General features: G+C 40.1%; 2 protein-coding genes across 4 annotated transcripts in view; one reads left to right on the top strand and one right to left on the bottom strand.

Annotated features, from left to right (window-relative positions):
* The window catches only part of shha (sonic hedgehog signaling molecule a), a 9,962-nt gene extending 3,703 nt beyond the window's left edge, over positions 1–6,259 (top strand). Inside the window, exons 1-3 of one of the 2 annotated variants that reach the window (XM_008396746.2) lie at positions 10–458; positions 643–904; positions 4,533–6,259. In XM_008396746.2, the coding sequence (XP_008394968.1) occupies positions 366–458; positions 643–904; positions 4,533–5,203 (1,026 nt within the window). In that variant the 5' untranslated portion in view covers positions 10–365 and the 3' untranslated portion in view covers positions 5,204–6,259. Of the gene's footprint in view, positions 1–9; positions 459–642; positions 905–4,532 lie in introns of those variants that run through there. The other variant, XM_008396745.2, reaches the window with a different exon arrangement.
* A 3,272-nt stretch (positions 6,260–9,531) lies between these two features.
* rbm33a (RNA binding motif protein 33a) overlaps positions 9,532–24,956 on the bottom strand; it is a 34,955-nt gene continuing 19,530 nt past the window's right edge. The window contains exons 13-19 of one of the 2 annotated variants that reach the window (XM_008396747.2): positions 23,405–23,668; positions 22,924–23,208; positions 21,181–21,951; positions 17,378–17,557; positions 16,480–16,665; positions 14,983–15,071; positions 9,532–14,843 (exon numbers count right to left, since the gene is read on the bottom strand). In XM_008396747.2, coding sequence (XP_008394969.1) covers positions 14,795–14,843; positions 14,983–15,071; positions 16,480–16,665; positions 17,378–17,557; positions 21,181–21,951; positions 22,924–23,208; positions 23,405–23,668 — 1,824 coding nt within the window. In that variant the 3' untranslated portion in view covers positions 9,532–14,794. The remainder of the gene's footprint in view (positions 14,844–14,982; positions 15,072–16,479; positions 16,666–17,377; positions 17,558–21,180; positions 21,952–22,923; positions 23,209–23,404; positions 23,669–24,956) is intronic. The other variant, XM_008396748.2, reaches the window with a different exon arrangement.

Genomic DNA, 24,956 nt, shown 5'->3' on the forward strand with positions numbered 1-24,956 from the left:
GTCTGAAAGGACTCTTTGTGATGTTTTATTTGACATATTGAGAACAGTTGTCCTGGAGAGGGCCAAGTATCTTCACTGAGTGCTCACACACACACATTTGAAGGAAAGATAATCTTCATATCACCTCCAGAGCCAGTTATTGATTTAAAGTAAACAACAACAACATATTAGCTTTGAGCGTTTATAACGTGCTTATCTTGTTCAAATGGTCCCTTCTTTGATAGGGGGGGGGGGGACGTTTCACGCAGAAACCAAAGACCCAGATGATATAGGGCCAGTGAAGCGAATGCAGTGCTTTATCCATATTTCATGAGCAGCTTTCTTACCCGAGCTGTGCCCTCTGACGCTGCTGCTCACACTGAGAAATGCAAGCTCAGGATCAGAGGTGCAGTGTTTCAGCACAGCTGAGAGAATCCATGGATTCATGTGGGGATGAAGAGGCTTCACCGAGTCCAAATGTCTGTATTTCCTTAGTACTGCTAAATATATATTTTTTAAAAAACAAGCAGATGTATAATGGAGAAAGTGTGCAAATGAAAGTGTGGCAACAGGATTAAAAAAATCATATATGTTTTTAGTTCAATTTATGCGAATGATCTGCATTGCTTTCAGTTGATTTACTCGATTTCTGCCTCGCTGCAGAGATGCAAGGACAAGCTGAACTCGCTGGCCATCTCTGTGATGAACCAGTGGCCTGGGGTGAAGCTCCGGGTCACAGAGGGCTGGGACGAGGACGGGCACCACTTCGACGAGTCCCTGCACTACGAGGGCAGGGCCGTGGACATCACCACCTCGGACAGAGACAAGAGCAAATATGGCACCTTGTCCAGGCTCGCCGTGGAAGCCGGATTTGACTGGGTCTACTATGAGTCAAAGGCCCACATCCACTGCTCAGTGAAAGCAGGTAAGCAGGGGCGTCTCCAGGACATTTTAAAAGACGGTGGCTTGGTGGTGGTGGGGGGCGGGGGACCCAGATCAAAATCAAGTCATCATAGAATTGCAGATTTTCTAATACTGTCTCAACATATGCGGGTGAGGGAGTGACAATTCAAAAATGTCCCTAATGCAGCTCTAAAGGTAAAAAAACAACAACAACAACAAAAAACACTACTTAGTTATATGAACAAACACAGCAACAATGTAACTCATTGTTATGTAACTTGACTACTCCTCTCAATTTATGTTCATGTAAAGTATTATGCATAAATGTCTGGTTACTGGAGGTGGGGTAGGGGTAATTTATAGGGTGGTGATGACCCCCCCCTCTCCCCCCTCATTGACCTTCCCTGCTTGCAACGTTGCATTAAGGTGGGAGCTATGAGGTGCACACTGCTGTGCAAATGAATCCTCAAAAGCAGGTGCAGCTGAGGATTTTTTTTGCTAGACATATCAGATGGCCCTACAAAGAAAAGTGATGCAGATTTGTTTTAAAACAATGTCCTACTGGTTAACGCTAGGTTTGTCCTGGTAATGATCCAAAAGGTTTTCCAGGAGGAGGAATAAATAACTTCAGGGTGGAACATGTATGTTATATTTGTACTCAGATATTGGACGTTCTGTTTTTCCTGACAGAAACGGAACAATAACGCCCCTTAAATTCAGTATCCAACATGGCTGCCACACATAAAAAACTGATATGAAGTGTTTTTATCTTGTGTCTCAGTATGAGCTCCAGAAAAATAGGGAAAAAACTTTATTACTATAGCCTTGCTAATTGTTGTCAGCAAAACAACAACCAACAATGCTGGATTTCCAATCTCCAACTTCAGCTTGGGTGTCGCATCATTTCCAGAGCAGAGGTTTAACTTTTGAGACAACTCAAACCATATACCATGCAGACAGGCTAGGGTTGGGGAACAAGCAGTACCAGGAAGGAGTACCTGTCTCTCTCTTACCACTGTTTTTTTTTATTTTTTATTACGTCAATTTGGCTCACAGCCCACGATGTAATTCTGTCAGGGGGCAACGATGGCGCTTGGGGGAAAAAAAGGTTTAATGTCAGTTGTCGTTGAATTGGTTTCCTACAACTCACCAAGTTGTCTAGTCAATGGAGGATGGGAATTGGAAGAAAATATAAACGTTCAGAGAGATTAGCCACTTATTTGAATTCAGATTATTCTTATTATTGTTGTTTAGGGAGTACTTCACAAATGTTTTTTTTAATTAACATCGACTATGAAATCGACATTCTGCTTCTGAAAAAAGGGGAGATGTTCAATACTTTTTGGGCATCAAGACAAACCTTACATTGTGCAGCATTAAAAAAAATCACAATGTATCAACAGGTCAGACCTGGACTACAGATATTCAGGTTTGATTCTTGAAACCTGTTTTCGAGAACGAAATATACAGAAACAGGGCTTACATTTTGAAAGGGTTGGTCATCAGTCGTGACTCAGAGAAATAAGGCAATTTTCTTTTCTCAATGCTTTTCTGGGAAGCTTAGAAAACAAACCCATAGTGTCTAAAAAAAACAAACAAAAAAAAACAGCAGTCAATCAGGTGCAACACAGAGGCTGCAGATTAAAAATAATTGTCTTCTGTTTAAAAATGTTCTCAAATGAGGCTGATTAATGGACGTCGTACGCCTCCTGGCAGTGCCAATGGTGATGAGGAAGGAATTTCACAGGAATATTTCAGGCAGTGATGTATGTGCACCTATCATCCGTTGTGCGAGCATTTACCATGCAGCTCACTCCTTAATCTTACATTGCCCCACACCGTCTCCTAGTGGGAACAACACACTGCAGTCTCAACAAGGCTGCTGGCTGTGACCCAGAAAAGCTAAAGCTCCACGAAAAAGATACGAAAATATTTCAGATGAATCCCAATTATTAAAAAAAACAAAAACTTAATATAATGATGTACTGCGATTAGATCTCATTATCACGTGTGAAATGTCTGGCTTCTGTTTTGTCTCATGTAGATATATTTTAAAAATCCAGGGCCTTAACTGCATCGCACTTAAATTCCCTTTACCACTGACAGATGAACCGTCGCGCTTCTCTCAGTCCACACTTTATTGATAAATCCCTTATTCCTCATTCATCTCACACGTTCTGAGATCACAGTACGCTCTGGGCCGACATGTCATCAGGGGTCATGCGACTTTACAGAAAGGATTTGGCCGAACAATGTTGGCCAAATCTGGTTTGCAGTCGTCACCTCATTTCATGCTCGGGAACCTTAAAAGAAGATTAAAAGCCCCCCAAATTCTGAGTAGAAAAACATCTCTTCCCCCCCCCACCCCCCAACCCATTTCTTTTTTCTTTTTTTTTTTCTGCATGATCCTAGAAACTGGTATGTGAAGAGCTTCCACCAAGGCCAAAATTATCGTCATCAAGACTCACAACAAAGCAAGGAGAGGCGGTAGACAGGGTAGTGGTGGAGGGGGTGTGTATTGATGTTGCACAACAGCAAGCATTTAAGAGTCCGGGGGCCACTCATTTAAATTCAAATCTACAACTCGAGAGGCATGGAAAAGTGGCTCCACTGGGTAAATAGTAGTTGTGAGTCGCCTATTTGTGTGAATTGTCACATGGAGGTTTCTGCACCTGAGTAAATATGGGGAGAGAAGCTGGGAAAGGCGTGAGTGTTCTTTACCAAGAGTAGCTCCATCCACCAAGCTGATTTAGAATAACAATGCTTGTTCTTTATTGGGCTTTTTTCTTCTTTTTTTTTTTAATTAAGGATAGATGAGCCCAGGCTTTTAGGTTTTACAGGCCAAGCCAATACACATCTGACATCAAGGAGCCTGCGGGGCATCAATATGCAAAATGCATACAGGAACACCGAGACGTCTGAAGGTTACAAAAACAAAAAAAAAAAAAAAAAAAGGGGGGGGAATTAGTTCTTGAGTGGCTTTTGAATGACAGCTGTTTTATGACAAGCATCCAGGAGCACTGACATCTGTGGGAAATGAATAAGTTGAAGAAAAATAAGTTCTTAGGTGTTTTTGCAATGATGATTATTATAAGAGATTAAGTCTTTTGATTTCACACGCACACAAAACAATGAGTCTTAGGCTAGAATGCATCTTGTTTGAAGAAGCCAGTTTGGCATCAGTATAAAAATGCATATAGGCCCAAGAAGATGTGTGAACCCTGAAAGATCTGTAGAGAAATGCCTTCTTCAGTAGGTTTTGTAGGATGTGCTATGTTATAAATTAAAATAGTGTCATTTTACAGGAACTTTCATGTTTCAGGTCACTTGTGATACAAAGCAACCGAAAGAGCTTAAATATGCAAAAGAAAAACAAAAAAACTTTGGGCTCATCAAAATGTGTCAAGACAGAAAAAAAATCGAAAGAAATTTAGTACTTTGATAGTTGCTATAACATGTCTTAAAACCTTATGATTTCACAGGAACTGTCAGATTTAAGGAAAACTTCACTCTTCAACAAGCATGAATCAATATGACTGAAGGCTGGGTGGGGGTGGGGGGTCAAGAAAAATGGCATTATAATTGTTTCTTTTTTATTTTTGCTTTTTTGAGTCAGTGTAATGACTTTACATAAACTTTTATTCCAACAGAAAATTCAGTAGCAGCAAAGTCAGGCGGCTGCTTCCCGGGATCCTCCACAGTCACCCTGCAGGACGGCACCAAGAAGCCGGTCAGAGACCTCCAACCTGGGGACAGAGTCCTGGCTGCGGACGGCGACGGAAACCCGATCTTCACCGACTTCATCATGTTCATAGACCGAGACTCCACCACCAGGAGGACCTTCTACGTGATCGAGACCGAGACGGGCCAGAAGATCACCCTCACTGCCGCGCACCTCATCTTCGTCGCCCGCGAGAACTCCACGCGGTCGGCGACGTTCGCCAGCGACGTGCGACCGGGACAGAAGGTGTTCGTCTACGACGGGGAGCGGAGTCGAGTCGTGGCCGTGAACGTGAAACGGATTTACACGCAAGAGCACGAGGGCTCCTTCGCGCCCGTGACGGCTAAGGGGACCGTGGTGGTGGATCAGGTTCTGGCGTCCTGTTACGCGGTGATCGAGGACCACGAGCTTGCGCACTGGGCCCTGGCGCCCGTTAGGATCGCCCACTGGGTGTCCTCATCGCTGTTCGTCTCCCGGCCTCGGGTCAGCGCGCACAACGAGGGGGTGCACTGGTACTCCAAACTCCTTTACCAGCTGGGGACGTGGCTCTTGGACGACCACTCGATCCATCCACTGGGGATGTCAGCATATCCAAGCTGAAAATCCCCCGCCACAGGAACAAAATCAGACTCAAATAGGACCCTCGAACTATCCAGTAGAATGACATATTAAATAATAATAATGATCTTAAAATTAAAAAAAAAAAAAAAGAAAAACGAACAAAAAGGCCCCAGCGGAGTTGGGATATTTATTTCAGTGACTTTTCCATGATGCGTCCCCTTTCAATGAATGAATGGAGCCTTAAAAATAATCCTCTTTGAATAATTTATTCTCATGTGAACTCTGCTGCTGCTGTCACAGAAATGGATTGTGAAACGATGCGAGCAGCAAATTGTGCATAATCTATTTTTGTATATCTCAACTACAAAAAGCAAAAAGATTTGAAAAAGAAGAAAAACAACAACAAAAAAAATATAAAAATGAATAATAAAAAAATAAATAAATAACTGGACAGAGAAGAAGATCACTATACATGTGCAACTGACTGTTATATTTTGGGGGTATAGAACAAACTTTGCGGGGTTCCATAAATTATATTTTTATACACAGAAATGTAAATTAGATTTGCTGCCGAATCACATTTCGTTATTTGAAATAGTGTAAGATATGAGAATATATTTTAATTTAAAAAAAAAATACAGTAGCTTGGAAAGTATTGGAATTCTTGTACTGCTATTTGTTTTATTTTATTATTTTTGGTGTCATGTCTGCATTTTATGCTTTTTTATGTGTGTGTGTGTGTATGTTTCTATTTTTTTTCTGTTTTCTTCAGAGGAAATGAACATGTCAAAAAAAATGCAGATTTTGACAGTTCAGTAACCATTAAAGTAGTACTGAAGCAACTTCGTTAAATAAATTAATAAGTAACTCCTGTAAATGTACTAAAATGTTATTTTTGTTTTTTTTTCTTTTCATATTTTGTAATAGGGACATAGTTTTCTATGTATAGAAAATGACCTGCGGCAGATGCACATGTCTGGATAGTCTCTACCATACCAGTTAACTTTCATAACAGGGCGATGTGTCAAGAAATGTCTAGAGTTTATTATTTATATGTTTATTACAAAAATGAGATAAAGAAAATCTTCAAACTTGCAGTTGTCTTTGTCTAAATGAGTTCCACTTAAGAAAATCACCACATAAAGAAGATCCCCCCCCTCCCCGAAAGCTCGTAAGTTATCTTTATTGTACAATTTCCTATTTGCACACTGTGTGGCAATACTGAACAAGAATCTGGCGTTTTGAGTTCTAACTGGATTATTTGAATTATTGGCGGAACACTCAAGAACAAAAAATAAAAACACACAGAGAGAGAGAGAGACACAGAGAGTGAGACGAATATTGCGCTTTGAACTGCCTTTTGCGTGCTTGTGAAATGTTGAGAGCCTATGTCAAATTTAACGAGCTCTGCCCTCTGCAAATAACTTCCCCAACGTGCAGACAGATTAAACAGGAGCGTGTTTGTTGTGCCACCGGTGTCGGCGGCTTCAGGTCAAACACGGGCTGCAGGAAATATAGTCCCAAAATCACAGCTTCACTTAGTCTGAGCAAATCTCCGTAATCCTCCGCTATTTTCATACAGACTTATAGTACGCGTTTAGCGCTTAATGGAGAGCTTTCAAGGTGCATCTTGGGTGAAAATTGATTCCAGCGCCAATTTCTTGCACGGTGGCTTGGAGGTTATTAGTCAGTACAATGGTGACACCGTGTGGTAAAATAGTGGTACTGATAATTGGAGAATGTTGAACGCGCTGAAGCAAAAAAAAAAAAGAAAGAAAAAAAAGGCACAAATATACATGATTTAACAAGAAATGTTTGCATGACAGAAATAATTTGCGTTTAGGTTTCTAACATAGTTTTTTTTTGTTGATCAAAGGTTAAATCCACTTTCACAAAATCCACTTTTTTTTACAATTGAGAACTTTAAAAAAAAAAAAAAGCAAAGAGAAAACTTCTCCATAAAATGGAGTTCCAAATTTATTAGTGAGAGTCAATGTCTCGACTCTAACTCCTGATCAGATCACCAGAATAACAAGAACCTGTAAAAGTGGCTGGACTGCAGAGCCTTAGCGATAGCCTCAGCATCGACGTGGCTCTGTCATGTGTCTAAGATCCCTTCTCATTGAGAGGAGATCCTGGGTTAGACCAAGAACATAAACCAGGCACCATATATACATTTTCTGACCTGGACACATCCCTTGGGGTCGCCTAGAATGGACTGGAGCTTGTCGCAGGGGAGAGGGATGTCTGGGTTACCGACCTGGATCTGTCAGCCATGTGACCCGGTCTGGATAACTGGGAGGCTGACTGAAATAAAACCCTTTTGAGGAATTTGTTCAAATTACTTTGAGTAGCCTTTCTTTGAGATCATTCAACAGATTGCCTTAGATCCAAATGAAATACCTGCAATAAGACGAAGTGCCTCATTTGAATGGGATGGGGCAGGAAGCAGTGTAGCAGTCTGGTGCTCCTCATAGCAGCAGACAGAAAAAGCTGGTGCAGATGGTCTGAAGAGTTTGACAACGCTCAGCTTTTTTAGTCCTTTCTGAAACTTATCTCACACTGAGGTTAACGACACTTTAATAGTCCTTTCAGATGGTGGTGTGGTGTATGGACGTCTCAGTCGTATATGCAGCCATCACAGGGTTGAGTCTCAGTCTGTTGACCTTTGTCTCAAGTCTTCCCCCTCACTCAACCCACTTTCTTGTCAGCCGACTGTCAAATACAGACCACTAGAGTAAAAAAAAAAAAAAAACTAACGTGATGAATTTCAGTCAACAATTTGCACTAAAAGTTGAAACAGAAAAACTAGTAACCCTAAAAGTGAATTAGAACATTGTGGGAATTAGGAAGCTTTAACCATACAGATTGTAAAACTGACACAAAAAGTCATCCATCATTGAGCTTTCAAATGTTTAAAAAAAAAAAAAAAAGGGCCAGCAAACCTGAATTTCTGAGCACTGTTGCAACATGAGCAGGAATTCCCTTTTCTTCTCCCACATTGTGTTGTCGTGTTGATATTGTGAGGTGGAAACTTCACAATATGGAGACAAAGCGGCCCATCTCTGCCGGCGCCGTGACCTTGGGTCCCCGTCAGATACAAAAGCGTCCGCGCAGGGCAGCATTCCTCAGAGCAGGTAAACAGAGCCTCCTCTAATCCCTCTGGGGGCCCTCAGTCTGCCAGGGCTCAACAACCGCTTTTACAAACGCTGACATTCGCAAACATGAACAGTCTGGCTTTGCTGGAAAACAAAACTCCCAGTTTCTGCAAATGGTGGTGGCTGGCTTGGTCCATCAAAAGTCCTTTTTTTTTTTTTTTTTTTTTGCTCTTCTGTGGCGGCAGAGGAGTGGTGAGTTAGAGGGAAATGGACAGCATCAACAACCCGGTACACTTCAACAATAATTGGACAGAAGTCCGGTTGTTTTAGTCATTTTGCAGTTTCAAAATGACTGAAACAACCCCAACAAATAAAATATATAAATACTACTACACCAAAAATATTACTAAAGGTCTCATCTCTTCCTCAGATAAATTAGAGAATGTTAATTTATCAAAAGAATATGCAATAAAAAAATTAAAGGCATGACCGCAGCTCCCCTCACCATCTTCTGCAGGAACCTCTGGCCCGAGTAGTACTATGTGTGGCTTCCTTTAGGGTAGGCATGGGAACCGTATGAGATTCCCAGTGTGAATATCATGAACACCAGAGGCTGAACACTGCGCACTCACTGAAATGACACCAAGACTCAAAACGACAGTTTAGGTCAAGATCTATTTCCTTTTGCTTAAACTTGTCAATGGAAGTTAGTAAAGTGCGACTTTAATAAGAGTGGCTCATGGCATTTTTCTACAAACCACGATGCATTATTCATGACCAATAAATGACCAAACCAGACTTTGGACATAAGAGAAAATCTATGAAGTCTGTGGTGCAATCAGAAAGTTCATTTTCCCACTTCTACCAAATAACAAGGACTTTCAAGTTGCATTGCTGATCTGCGAATCGTATTAACTTTAGTGTGATATGGTGAATTTGGCAATAGTTTAAGGTTCTTTGACTGGTCAGCATGATCAGAAAAATGCAACAATTTAATTCATGTAGATGTCTTTCACCCAACTGACCAGCAGCCTCACAGCTGATATGCAAGCTGTGAGGCCTCCAAGCAAAATGTCATTTTAAAAAATCTAAGCCAATTCATGTTGAAAATCATGAAAAAATATGATTAAAGGAAAAAAAAAAAAAGGAAATATGTACAGCATTTTTATAATTTGATTAGCGAACCAACAAGTATAAAAGCAAGCTATTTACTTATTAAATCCTTTCTACCAAAAAATCCAATCTCCCCCCAAATTAGTCAAGAACACATTTGCTGTGTCAAGTAGTTTTATTTTCCATCTTTGCGTTCCAACGTAACAAATCACAGCTTTTATAGAAACATTTTGCAAGTTCAAATGTACATAACTGTAGAAGACTTTCCATATTCACAGCATCAGAACAAACGGAACAATAATTTCAGACATAATCCTGGTCATTTCACATTTGAAATATCACTCAGGGATGTAGACACAACGTGACGCTTTGTCAACATTTTCCATCAAAACTCCAACATGTTGGATTTCTTTCGTCACCGTTTGATGCAACATACAGTTCGACATCAGGAGTCCATAGAGGCTTCCGTTAAAAGAGTTCGACCAAACAGTGATTGTCAAGAAGCTTGGAGGACGCTTTGGTGCAGAGATAGCCATAAAGCGGCTCTCTCTAGAGTTACGCGTCTGCTCTGCGAGCCCAGAAGTCGTCACATAAGTGGAAACCTCCATCCACAGGGCTAACAAACAATGGTAATCCAGGCAGGCCAACTTGCTGCAATTCACTCAACAACAGAGGTGTGGAAGGAAAGATGAGAAATGGTCAAGTTTGTGTACCGTGAGTAAGTAGAAGAGCAAAGGAAAGAGGAGGCAGCAACAAAAGATCAGCTGAAGCTTTTCAGGGGAAAAAAGGTCAACAGAAAAACCTTCATTCTGAGCCCAGGAACTGAACAGCTGAAAGAAAACCCCGAGTGTTAAGCATATGAAACGGCATTAATGAGACAGGAGTGTCCTTGGTCCATCAAAGTGCAGCATTATTCTGTTGAAGATAAAGTGCATGGATTTAATTCAGACATTACAGACAGTACTAAATGCAAAACATATTCGCCTGTGTGACTAAAACAGTACAAGAAGCGGATCGTACCAAAGACTAGGAATGTGGCAGAGAAGAGCCGACTACATACAATAAAAAAGTTAAACTGAATGGGAAAAAAAAGAAAAAAAGTTAATAATTATGCTAGGTTTACAGGGATCAACAAAGTCTAAAAACTGTTTATAAAGTTTGTACAAGACAAGCCTATGTTCAGAAGTAAGGAACAGAATCTGACAAAAAACCAAATGTATTGCTTTTTTGTTTTGTTGATAAAGCAAATCTACTGGTTTAATTCTAAGAAAACAAGGCCTTGAAGAAAACCAAGGCAATTTTAGAACAAGTAAAATTAACACGTACCTCCAGTGAAACAAAACTGTTTGTTACTTTATATTGCTATCATGCTTGAAATAAAAAAAAAAAAATTTTTATTTAATTTGAATAGGTTTTATCAGCTTCAACTTCCCCTTAATATGAATAAACAGAAACAATCTGATCTTACTCTAATTTTAAGAGTATTATCAGATTTTTAAACATTACACAGACAAAAAATAAATAAAATCCACAAATAATCCTAACACGCAGTTGTATTGACTAAATAGTAAAAATGACCAAAGGGAAATCTGTTTGTGATCAGAATAAACAACTGGGCATTTTGAGTTAGGCCTGCCTATCCTGCTTGTGACAGCAAGAACACTCTTCAGTGTTAAAGTTGTTACTGAGAGAAGAAGGCAAAGGCTAAGCAACTACGTTCAGCATCAGCGAGATGAAGTCAGGAGAAGCGAAGAAACGCAAGAAGATATTTAAAAGGAAACTATTTTCTACAGCGTGTTGACAAATGTCTGAGCTACTTTCAGGCGGCACGAGTGAAAAAGAGCGCAACTTTCAGCAGATAACAGGAAGGCTTTGACAGAGTACAGCAAAGACGCTCAATTTCATTCTTTAGAACCATCAACTTGGGATTGTTAGGGAACATACTGGATTTGAAAATGGGAACCCACAAACGCTACGGTTTTTGTGATGCTAACCATGCTAATGCCCAATACAGTATCACAGTCTAAAAAGTCAACCTTTAAGTAGTAAAACCCTGTGTCACAGAACTGAGACGTTGCCATTTTTTAAATGACTCATGTTTGCAACACTATTAATTCATCTACTTTAAATACAAGCATGCTGAACTAGCAGCGAAAAATACATTTTACTACATGCCAGGTCATTTATATGGTCACTCAGGCTTAAACCGCAATAAGTGCATCTTTAATGGATGGGATCGATCTGGAAAAAAAACATACAAGAACATTAATATGAAGATTACAGCAGATCTTCAGATCATCTGGATCCCGAGGCCTAATACAAAAACAAACAGTAATACATTAGTGGTTCTGAGCATCCAATTACATTACATCTTTGACCAAAGCTGGCATAAACCTTCTGATCATCAATTAATTACTGATAGAACTTCTTAATAAAAGATCAGAGGAAAAAAATAAACAAAAAAAAAATGCACGAAGTCTAAGGTCTGATTAAAAGAAAGTGGCTGCTAGTTAAACAGCTCTCTGCAATATTTCGTTAATATGCAAAAATTACTGCATCAAGTTCAACTATTCACAGTTTGTATGCAAGTGATTCTTCATTGTAAAGTACAAAAGATTCAACGTGAATCTGTGCTTAGAATTATAAAGACATAATGTCTTATAATATTGTCATTATGAGCAGCATTGCTGATACTTGTTCCAAATCCACAGGATTTACTAATAATACCTTAAGAAAAATCAACAACTTAAAACACAGGAACATGACACATATAAAGAAAAAAAATCTCTAAAATAGCTCAATTTAAATCAAAGAGAATGAAACACACTGAAGTCAGTTCAGACACAAAGTATAACTTAAATGTAAAACTTCTTGTTTACAAGAAGGAATTAGCAACATATGGCTTCATACCCTCAGTTACTAAGATCTCAGTGCAGTATCTTCATGAATGTGCAGCTTCTTTAAAAAAAATAATTTCAATTAAACCCAAATTAGAAAGGAAATATCACTAAAAGAGTTTACCGCACATGCAGAATGGTCAGATGTAAACAAGAACTTGTAAACAACAAGATTGTAGCTTAAGACACAAAATAAGGATCTCCATTTGGGGTGTCATCCAGATAAGCAGCCAAGGGAAAGTTTTATCAAACTATCCAGCATCCATATTTTTAGTACTCCAATTTTTCATCTATCCTCATTTCATCTAAATTATACCACGGTAAAATTATGCAGGCTTTGTTTTATGAGGCTGCACATCAGGATGTCACCAAGGTAAAATCTGAACGTTAAAACGTCTAAAATACCTGATCAAATCAGTGCAAAAATGGACAATGAGGTTGCTTTTTTTTTTTTTTTAAGCCTAGCTCTTAAATATTTAAACCTAAGGAATATTCTTTTAGAAATGGTTTAATCCTGAAGTAGTAAAAATCTTCCATGTAAATGTACGACACGTTGGTGAATACCCACAAACTCACAGCTTCTGTGAAGTACAAAAGATTAAAATATAACACACATATAAAGAGACGTCGTTATAAAGGCACCAGACACATGAACATCACACATAACCAAGCACACATCTTTGAGCTAAAGTTTAACCGGCTTCACATACCAGCATGTTTACGGTATATTGGCCATGTTTTTATTAGCATTTTTTTTTTGTTCGTTTTCCTTTAAACGTTTGTTTTTTTTTCCACTCATGAACAGAAATTTGTGTCCACTCAATTCTCATAGTGACTCTAAAATAGAAACATACCACTTGTAAAAAGGATTTCTCTCTCTACAAATTAGCTCAGCCTTTACATATAAAAAAACTAACTTGTTACAACTTGACTAACACAAGGAGAGGAAAGGAATAGTCAAAAAAGGATAAATTAAGAGCAAACATGTCTTGCCTACTTGTATACAGGACTACTGGAAGTTTAATGGTTGCTCCCTCAACATTTACTACGAATAATATTTAAATGTTGTCACCATCGCCAGTGATATTTTTTGCGGAATACATAAAAAAAGTGTAGTGTAGAAAGAAAGAGGGAAATGAAATGAGTTTAAATGTCAATTGAAATGTCACAGAAAACCCGTTTATCACTGATTTACATATTACTATATAAAAAGACAGAAAAACTTGGAAAAATATGTGTCATAATAAGTAATGGGGAAATCTGGGAAATTTCCCAATAGCTTTTAACTGAACTACTTCAGCATGTTCAGACGAGTGTTTGTGTGAATTCAATTTATAGAACAAGGTTTGCAGTTAAATTTCTTTGACTTTTCTTCTAATAGTGTTAAGCAGCGACAATGATTTCAAATCCGAGTAAACCACCCTGCTCAGTTATAAGGCACCAACCAATCAGATGACTTCAAAATATTAGATCCTTTCTCTGGAGTAAAAGAAAAAAAAAAGAATAAGGAATGAATGAAAGCAGTTTTTTCTCCCAAAGCAATTTAAAAAATTATTCTAAATATAGCACTTGCCAACTATAAGAAACCAAGTCACTTTGATAATAATAAACTATCTATTTTTGGTACAGCTCTGAACTTTTGACAAGTACATAATCTGACAAACAAACAAACCGCATGTCAAAAGAAAACATTTATCTCCAACATCTTACAGTCAACAGCTAAAAGACTGAAACACATTCAGAACAAAAATAAACAGAAATTTTTTAACCTTTAAATCCAAAAGACTCTGAGGAGAACCAGAAAGCCTAAACGGTATTTACAAACTCCACAGAGTGCTTGGCACTCTGAAAACTAAACCATATAAGGATCTCTGACTTCAGCTGCAGCTACAGTAAACATCCAATCAGCATCCGGGTCCCTTCTGTCCCTGCATGAAACATCCCCACTAGATGGCGCCACTGGCCAAAATAAAAAAACCAACCTGAGGATAAGCTTAGGCTGAAACCAACAATGCAACGAAAGAGATAAAATACTGCCATCTACAGCAAGGGAGTAAAAATGACTTCTCCCTGCATGAAACCGAAGCATAAAATAAACATACCATGAGGTGTTTTTAAAGCTGAATAATAATCAAGTGTCTTTTTAAGTTTATTATAAATAACTCAATGAAGAGGGTAGCAACCATTAATTATCCCATGATAGATTTTACCGTGTCCTTTTCAGATGGGGGTTGGGGGGAAAGAAAGTTCAAACATCGAGGGATGAGTCACTGTTTAGTGTCTCTTCAATGCTATTTTAAAACTACAGCCACTTGGCAGGCAGAATCAAACACATGCATGCACACGGTTATTGTCTTTGTGGTTCACTTGTCCAAGCCGGAGGGAGATGAATGATGAAATCTGTGGCTAGACGACGAGGGCGTTGAAGAAACAATCCTGTACCCACGTGGAGCAGAGCTTTGCACGAGAGACTCCCGACCACAGCAGGAGAAAGAGACCCTTCGGTGGATCTGCTGAGCTCCTCAGCCATCAGTCAGCGACACATCAATGTGGGACAAATCAATCATGTGCCTGTGTAGCAATGGTGATAATATTGTTTGTACCGCAGACTGCTGAGAGACTCTGAACGTGACATCATCACAGGCTCTATCAGGACCGCTAATCATTTCATTATGTAAACAAAGATGAAAGGAAGGTGAGTATTGATTACCTATGGAAGCTCATTTGGAAACTCGCAGCATGCTGGGGATTGGAAAATTTGGCAATAGCCTTTCTCTGCTGCGGCATCATTTTGAACATCTGCAGGAGACAGAGAAGGAACGAACTGAATAGAGAGAGAGAGAGAGATACTCATCCAATACATAAGAGAACGTGGGGGTGGTGGGGCCAACTGGGATCATTTATTTACTAACTTCCAAATCAACCCAACAGAGGGCGCTAAGAGATCACATTTCAACACATTTCTACACTGGTGGAGAGAAAATACTCATATTTTTTTCACCAAGCATCCATGTTTTTACTGGTGACAGACCAAACATAGTAGAGCAAAACAGAAAAAAAAGTGAAATTAAACGATTAAGAATCTACAAAAGCGTGACATGCACTTATATTTGATGTGTCTGAGGAACTGAACTTTATTTCCCCCCTTAATTTTCCGAAAAGTAACTCAAGCTCAGTCAAAATAGACAAAGTATTTCTGTGAACATCAGTTTGTAATCTTGCTACGGAGGCCCCATTTACACAAAGCTGCTCTTTAGTGAAACTAACGTTTCTGTTGCGATCCAGCCGTTGTGTTACACATTCCCGGTGATCGATTCGAGTCTCTGACACGATCACTTTTTGAAACCAGTTTTCAGGAACAACTCCTGCAGAGGTGTGAAGCACTGTGAAAGAGCACATGCCCAGAAAACATGGCTGTGGAGTTTGCCTATGCCAGCAAGGGCGAATAAAAACGAGTGATAGCGTTGTACTCTATTGTGCCACGTTACTTGTTCAGCTTAATACAACTTCTGTCAAAAAATACATACAAATTACACAAAAACTTGGTTCACTGGAGACGGGTAACTGTTTTCTAAATGATGTGAAAGCTAAGACGACATGCTACAATCACAGAGCCAAATCGTGGCCTGGCATAACAACAAAATACCATTCAAGGTGTCTAAATGAAGAATTTGTCCCAAATCAAGATCCATATTTGGTAAATACTAACTGGACAGGGAGAGGGCAACAATGGCAAAAATTGTGATCTTGAGTTTCATCACAATTTCCCTATGTAAAATATATGTCCTTATATATAAGCATATAACGAATAAGAGCACTTCAACATAGAGAAAGTGCTCTGTAGATCCCTTCTTTGCCAGATCATCAACACAATATAAGGTGCATTCCATCTTTCAATCAGCTTTGAACAGTTTCCCTGTTTTTGAAAAAGAAAAGCAACCCCACAGCATAATGCTGCCACTGCCATTGAAGTGTTTGTTTTATACTGAAATTTAGCCTTTCACCTAAGGACTCGCCTACTTTGGCATGATTGCTTTTACTTCAAAAATTGCCCTCTCCTAGCCACTCTTTTTATCAGAAGGGTTGTTCCGTCAAATAAAACCCACATCAACGAGATTGGTGTTTGTGGCTAAAACTAAATCAGGAAAAGTTTGCAAAAAAAATTTATTTTAAACTTGAGCCTTTCTATAGATGTGGTGTGTCCTACCTCTATGGGCCCGATGGACATGAGGAGGTTCTTGAGCTGAAACTCAGTGGTAGATGTGGAGAGGCCCTCGATGCACACAGTGCTGGGTTCTTTCTCTGCTCCTTTCTGGCTCTGCCTGGTGGGCAGCGGTTGACCCCGTCCCACCGGACCGGCCCCTCTACCTCGACCCCGGCCCGACACGACAACCTAAACCAAGCAGTGAGCAAAAATAAATAAAACAAGGCTTGGGGTGGGTGGAATCTAAACTCTGCTTTCGTCAAAGATGCGTTTCTTTGCGCAAAGGTACGTTTAAAAAAACGTCACACATTTTTCCTCTTGTGCCTTTCAGACTTTTAACGTGATTGACTCATCATAAATCTACACAGAACATAAACGTCAGAAGATGATGCCAGGCTTCATGACATATCTTCATATGATCTTGTGTGAGAGAGAGGTACGTTTCCCCTGGTGCAGAAAGAGGAGGAGGTGGAGGAAATATGGTTATGAGTGTGTGTGTGTGTATCTGGGGGTTGAGGGAGCATAAAGGCAGAGCAGCCATGCAGGCGTAGTGGTGGCTGCCTTACACTGTCAGCATCTGCGAGTCTGGAACCAGTGACAAGAGCCTGGTGGTGACATGTGTGCGCAGCGGCCAGGGGAGATGGAGGATCCCTGCTTGTTCTGCTGCTTTCAGCCTGTCAATACTCCTGAACCTGGCGCACCGGTCTGTCCCGCTGCATGATTGCTACATCTACCCGGCGCCGGTGTAATCACTTTTTACAGGAGACGTTTTGGCTGGGAGGTGCCATGAAACACGAGTTTACTCTGGTAATAAATACATTACAGGTATAAAAAAAAATAAATTCTTAGTGTCCTAAAACAAAAGAGACAGAGACAGAGAGAGATCTCTTTCATGTCACACCCTGCTTTGCTGTGCGTCTCCCGAGCCCCCGCGGCTAGCCTGCGGTGTTCCACCTGGTCCCGCTTGCTGCTGTCCCATCATGGTCACCACCTTCCTCTGGATGCCCTGGTTGAGTGGAGGTGCTTGCCAGGTGCCTTGCTGCTGCGCAGGGCTGCTGGTTGCCTCGGGCCCCTTTCCGCTCTGAATTGGAACAATGGGGCAGGGGGAAAAACACTGAGTCACTATCCAAATTTTGCCTGTCTTTATTTGTGTGCAGCCCCAACATGAAGTATTTGGCCAACATTTTACACAGCAGCATTTGTCCTCCCATTATTCCAGAGCAGGATAATTCTGTGTTCTCTCAAAGACGCACAGCATGTAGTAATTGTAATGCCAGTTTTATTAACCAATCAAAATGAGTTCCTAATATTATAACCTGCATATAAAAAAACAAACGCATAATTTTCTTTCCATTCCACTATTTGCACTATTTGTGTTTGTCTGTCACGTAAAAAATCCCGATGAAATACATTGAAAAGTTCAAGGGGTATTAACACTTCTGCGAGGAACTGTATATAATTGACCAAGGGTTGTGAAAGGAGCTCCACAAAAGAAACTAAATATCTGCAATCACTGGAACTGGATTTCCATCAGCCACTCTGCCGAGAATAAAGATCAACCCAACAAGGTGATGGTCTCATTATCAAATAAAGTCACAGCTCCGCTGTTGACATGCGGCGAGGAATTGAAGGTCGTCCCTTCTCCGACTCTGCAGAAAGATGTGACAGATCAATACACGGGAAGAAAAGAGCCGCTATCTCTGACCTGTCCCCAGCGGAGAGTAAATGGATTAATCCCTTCTATAGAAATCACAGCTCCTGATTGCGCCCATCAAATGCTAAGCTGCATTACACTGAAGCGACAGCAGCTCGATGTGTATCCCATCCCTCCCCCCACTTCACGCACAACCATTTTCCTGAGCTTTTGTGTTTTGCACTGCTTTTGTGTTACCTCTGATGAAAATATAATTTGCCTCTCATCTCTGTGCCTAAGCTATACAAATCCAAAATCCTCAAAAGTGGCAACTTTCTTACACAGGTATTATGTTATCCCCCCCTTACACCTTCAACCAAGAAAGATTAATTACAAGGGTCTTGGATTGGCATCTATTGTTGCCTCACACCTGAGAGATGGGTTGATATGAAAAGCAACTGAGGGATGACAGAGAGGAAGAGGGAAGGGGAATAAGAGGAGATAACATTGTCAAGCTCTCGTTGATGACAGCAGAACAATGCAGGAGGGAATCTTCTTCGCTCTGCAACTTATGAAGCTTTTGGTTTTCAACCGCTTTTCCTCCACTTCAGATCCTCCTACATTTTTTCCCCCCTATAAGGTTCAGGAAATCAGATGGCTGTGCACGTGGTTCCATTAACACAGTGACACCCTGTGAACTTCATCTGCAGCCAGTCTGCAATTTTACCGCAGCTGCTTCATCCTAAGGGATGAGGGGCTGAAAGCGGCTTATTTCAAATAGTATCACATCCCACTGACATGTCTCTTCAATGATGAGTATTAATGCTCAACATGCATCCCCTTTGTCATTGTTCAAAAAAAAAAAAAGATTAGTGTGCAATTAGAACAAAGCAGTAAGTTAACATAAACCTTCAAGTTTTTTTTTTGTCATCTTACAACTACACATTTCAATGTATTTTATTGAGACTTTATACAATAGCTCAATAGAAAATGTGAATAATTGTGAAGCAGGAAGAAAATTGTGTGTTTCATAGATTTAACAAATAAAAATCCAAAAAGTGTGGCATGCACATATATTTAACATGCTTTACTTTGACGGCCCTCAATAAGATTCCAGCTATAATTTCTCTCAGTATAAACCCTGCTGTTTTCTGAAGGCCTGAGCGGCTTGTTAGAAAGCATTAATGAATGAACTGCATCATGAAGACTACAGAACACAGCATGCAAGTCAGGGATAACGTTGCTGGTAAATATAAAGCAGCATTAGATTATAAATCAGTAACCCAAACTTTGGACAGAGCTCAGTTCAATCCATCGTCCAAGAATGGAAAAGGTATGGCCAAAATGTCCATCAAACTATGCACAAGAAATCCATCATCAGGACAACTACTAGTGCAATACACTAACATAGCTTTTATTTAAAAATAGCAAAAGGAAGCAATGGCTAAAAATTGAAGAAATCCATAAGATTTACAGTTTACAGTTTGCCACACGGTAAACTAAAACCGTGGAAGAAGATTATTCTGTCTGATCCGACCAAAACTCAACCTTTTGTCCCACAAATGGTCTATGAATGGCTGAAAACTGTAATTGCACATCCTGAACTCATTATCCTTATGGTAAAGCAAGGTAGCAGCTGTGTCATGCTATAGGGATGTTTTTTTTTCCAGCAGAGACAGAGAAACTGATTAAAAGCTAGATGGAAATTAATCCTGGTATGCGTGTGAACACAAGAATGGTCAAGTCAAAGCACAGAGCTGGAATCTCTGGGAGAATTTTATAAGTGTGTTCACGCCAGCTCTTTTTAGTCCGCTTTAATCAAACGCTGGTTCGTTTGTCCAGAAAGTCCAATGTGAATGCGTAATTAAACCCAGGTTCGGTTCCGTTGAAGTGAACTATGGTGTGTTTTGAAAGCACATGTAGATGCAAGTGAACCGGAGATCGCTCCATAAGCAGGAATCAGACGAGAGAAGGGCATTCTGGGTAAATACAACCTAAACAAACATGAGTGTCTAGAGCTAGAGGGAGAAATGAGTCGTGGTCTTTTGCCAAAGACAAAAGAGAAATCCTACAACCACTAAAATATGACCCAACTCCATTTTTAATTACTTTTTGTGAAGAAGGAAGTTGCCCTTTTTTGTCTTCTTCAGAGGTTTTCATTTTGTGGATCTTGGTGCAGCACCACCACAGGTGAGGGGGTGAACAGTTTTTCAAAAGGTTTGGTTCTTTTGACAGTGCAATGTGAAAGCAAAACCGCACCAGCTGAAAATAAAACAAAAGTTGCTATTTTGGTCCCCAATCGAACAGCGTCTACCAGACTATTGTGTCAAAATAAAACAATGACGTTCACTATGCAGTATGTTTGAGATATTTTGCACAGAAGAATGAGCAAGAATTTCAGTCTGCAGATGCGCAACACTGTAAAGATATGCCTAATAAGACTTGCAGCTGTAATCGACCCAAAAGGTGGTCCCATAAAGTAATGACTCAGATGTGTTCAACATCACTTAACACACCCTGTGTCACTTTGCAAATATCGACAAAGTTGTTCAATCAAAAAAATAAAGCATGGGATTGTAACATATCAAAACGTTTAAAAAGTTCAAAGGATATCAATAGTTTTGAATTCCAGTGCATCAAGAGAGTAAGAAATGGCATTCTTGAATATCTTGTTATTCTTATTTTGCCCATCTGTCTTGAAAAGAGGATATCAACCTTTTGAAAGCAGAGCCGAGGAATCTCCAACTCTACAGATAAATGTCAGACTGATCTTTTTTTATTAATGCCACCAGACTTTCTGAGTTCCAAGAGCTAAAAAGTGTGTAAAGACATTGAGGCTTAAATACCAGCTCCCAATGCTTAATAGAAGATACCAAAATGACACAGACATCACCATGTCATTCTCATAGGTTAGATATCAACTACATAACAAAATAGACAGTGAGAGGGAATCAATGGCATTTCCTTCCCCTGTTATGCAGTTTCCCTTGTGGGTAAAATCTACAGCAAAGGATCAAATAAATGTCAGACACAAAAGAAGGTGTCAAATAAAAATGAAATCCTGAGCTCACCGGTCCTGAAAGTTTGACGACTCTGACTTTCTGTGGCACCTGCTGGGCTTCCACACCTGAATTTTTCACTCGCTGCATCACAGTTCTTTTCGCCCCAGGTTTAGGTCCTAGAGTCTGAGCTGGGCCTTGCCTCACTGAAGGAGGGGTGTTCTTTTGAGGAACTTGAGCGCCCGGTTTGTTTGCACTCTGCAAAGAGCTGTTTCTTCTTTGTTGCTGGAGTGGCTGCTGCTGCTGTTGCTGCTGCTGGTTCTGTTGGGGCTGCTTCCACTGCTGCTCAGGACCTGAGCCGGGGGTCTGCTGCTGTTCCTGTGGGCTCCCTTTTACCATCTGCAGGCGTGACTTGACGTTGGGGCGTGGGGCAGGGATCAGGGCAGGAATGCTAGGAGGCATGGCACTGTCCTGATTAGGATTAGTTAATGTGTGATTTACTGACTGTTGTGGCCTCTGAGGAACCGGCCTCTGCTGCTGGTGAGCCTGTAGTTGTTGCAGGTTTTGTTCTTGCTGCTGCGGTTGTTGCGGCGGTGGTATTACTTGCTGTGGTACAGGGTGTTGCTTTTGCTGATTTGGTAGTGAAGGTTGAGTCTGTGTAGGAGTAGAGTCCTGGTTTTGTGTGTTTGTCTGAGCGTTGAGTCTCTCCAGCAGCTCCTTCTTCCTGACACCAGCCTGCATCTGCCGCCGCAGCTCCTTCCTCTTCAGGATCTCCTCTCTCAGACGCTTCTGCTCCTCGATCTTCAGACGGTACTGCCGCGTCTCCTCGTCTTCGTCAGGGTCCTGCAGCATAAAAAGCATGTTGCAAAAGGTGACTTCACAGTAAAAAAGGGGCTGCTCAAAGAATAAAAAAAATCATAATTGTAGTCAATTTTAAAATCACAATTATATGCCATAGTTATTTAATGGGGTTGATGCATCCTATATTTATCGCACTTGAAAACAAGATTAAAGTTTTTTTCCCAACATTATGTTAAATTGCATCTTTTAAGGCATGGCTAATTTATTTTACTCCAAAGGGATTTTACATAATTGGAGAACGTTGAAGCCCTGTCTATTCACAGATTTGTCTGTGGAACGCAATTCCAAATTACTCATGGAAAATCTGAAATATTCTAAAAAAATTTTTTTTAAAAAGTGCATATTGGGAAACTGAAATATATAGAGACAACGCTACTTGACGTGCTATTGGCTGGAGTTTACAGAGCAGTCAATCCAGGAGTACCATTTATTAATATGCATTAACATACACAGTTTATGAATACTGTAGTATATTTGGTGTTGAAACATTAAAATAGAAGTTTTCATAGTGGTGGTTTCAAATATCCAAACATTTTAACTATTTGTGGTCCCAAATCCCCACGAATATCAGAAATCCACTGTACAAAACATTCACCTCAACTTCCGCTACTTAGAAAAAAAATAAAATGCTCGAGCTCACTTCTGAATCAGCAGAATTTCCCTTTTCTCTGGTTTAAAATGTGTAACATTTAGACAATGTGGAATGGATTACGGTGAACCGCTGGTATTCACTCGGATCACTAACAGTATTGGCCAGATTGAGCCCTATTTTTAAATAAATCTAAAATTTAAGGGACTGAACGACTCTACTGTAGCAAGGCACAGTATTTTCTGAGTTAATATGCAGCGCCCCGTTTTAGAGAAGCTTAACAGGGGAAAAACATTTCTCAATTATCTGGACAGTAATTTTTTTTTTTTTGTTCTGGCAGTTGGGTCTGATCCTAGATCACTGACCTGTGGTATTGAGCTGGACCGTGTGTTTGGAGTTTCCTGTTGTTGAGTCACCACCCTGCCTGCTTCCCCAGCCTGTGGTTCAGGCTTCGCAGCTTGGCCTCTTCCTCTGCCACCGCCATACGCCGGCTGAGGGTTCTGCCCCGGACGCATTCCCGGCGTTGTCCTGGCAACAGGGTTGATGTTGGCAGCGGGGGAGGAACTGTTCATGTTTGTGTTAGCAGGTGCTACAGGGAGCTCCCGTAGGTTGCTGTTGCGGTGCTGCATTGGCTTGGAGATGGGCGTGTTCTTGAGACACAAAGAGATTTAATTCAGGTCTTTAATCGCTTTTTATCTACTTGCATAATTTTGGTCTCAAATGAAATTGAGGGGTTCTAACTGAAAAAAATAAATACAATGAAAAAAATACTAAAGGCTAATTTTGCGACACTATGGCAAAACAGAACACTCTGACCAATAATGACCTTCTCTGTTGATCTCTTACCATTCTCTGCCTGTTTGACATGTTCCTCTGTGGGGGGTTCTGAGAACGGGGATTCATGTGCCTGGGGCCACCATGCCCCTGCTGCTGATGGAAAGGATTTTGACCATGATGTGTCATGGAGCGAGGCTCATTGAGATTTATCTGTTGGTGCTGCTGATGGGGCATCTCTTGCCTATGGTGGTGGTGCTGCTGCTGATGTATGGGATGGGGAGATAAAGGATCGTGATGTGGCAGCTGGGAGACAGGGGGGGTGTGCATCAAGCCCTGCAACGGTAACAGAATTCACATTAAAACGAATATATTTAAATCATCTTGAATTATTTCTCTACAACATGTTTATTCGGTAATGGACTGCAAACTTGTGAAATTGTGTTCAACTAATATCATCTGTTTCGCATGGAATACCCCAAGGCTCTGTTATGGGGCCTTTACATTTTTCTGTACATGCTCTGCCTCCCAGGAAACACGATCAGGGAGCAAAATATTTCTTTTGCCTTTTGATGCCCACGGCACCTACTTGTACCCCTCTCTGGAGTCTTCAGATTCCCTATAACTGCTCCTCTTCTATCTAAGTGAAATAACCTAATGGATGAAAAATTCTGTTTGCAAAGCTGGCAAAACTGAAATTTTGTATTTTTGGTCCACCAACTCAGATACCAACTTTGAGGTTCTTAATTCTCTATGCAGGTTTTATGCTGAAGTCTAACTTACTCGTGTGTGTATAGCAGAGAAAAAAAATTTACAATATTATCCATGTTAATTTTTAAAGGTCACACTGCTAAATGATTGGAGTACTTAGTTTTGATCGATTTTTCAACTATTGACCAGAGCTCCCCCTAGTGAGGGAATCCTTGTTGTTATCATATTTGAAATCCAACAACAATTAAGTTAAGCAACAATTAAAGTAAAGTTTACATCAAGCACCAATAAGTAGCATATAAAATAGATACTTGAAGAATGAAATGACAAGTGGGATAATAAGTAGACTATTAAATGCACTATTGACCAAACAGATAAAATCAAAATAAATGCTATCATCACCAAAGGGACCATTTGTTTTGGAGCCAGAAAAGTCCAAATATGATTGACATAAATACAAAAACAACAACATGCATGATAGAACTAGAATACAAACATAGACTATGACACTCTCTGTTTTGGCCAATCAGTTAAAATTATGAATAAGGTTATCCCTAAAAGGGACAAAGGAACATTTTTGCCCATTTGTATTGCACTTTATTAACATGGTTTTGAAAATACCTGGAAATAAATCTTTGGTCAACAAGAATATGTTTGTTTTTTTTGCAACTCTAGTCCTGTAGAGATGGGGAAGCTCTACAAGACTTAGTCCTGTAGTTTTGCTGCACATATTTACTATGCTGTTTAGTTTGGACTTCTGCTTTAGAGTGAGACTCAAATCACTAAATAAAAGTTAAAGCTAAAGCTGACTGAATAAAAAAGGAGTTTATCATTTTCAGAAATATTCTCAATGTCCAATAAAACTATAAAGCCTTAGAATAGACTGTATCTGTTTAGCAGCTGTAAATCAAAT

This window comes from Poecilia reticulata, linkage group LG20, assembly GCF_000633615.1.
Source record: "Poecilia reticulata strain Guanapo linkage group LG20, Guppy_female_1.0+MT, whole genome shotgun sequence".
Lineage (NCBI taxonomy): Eukaryota > Metazoa > Chordata > Actinopteri > Cyprinodontiformes > Poeciliidae > Poecilia > Poecilia reticulata.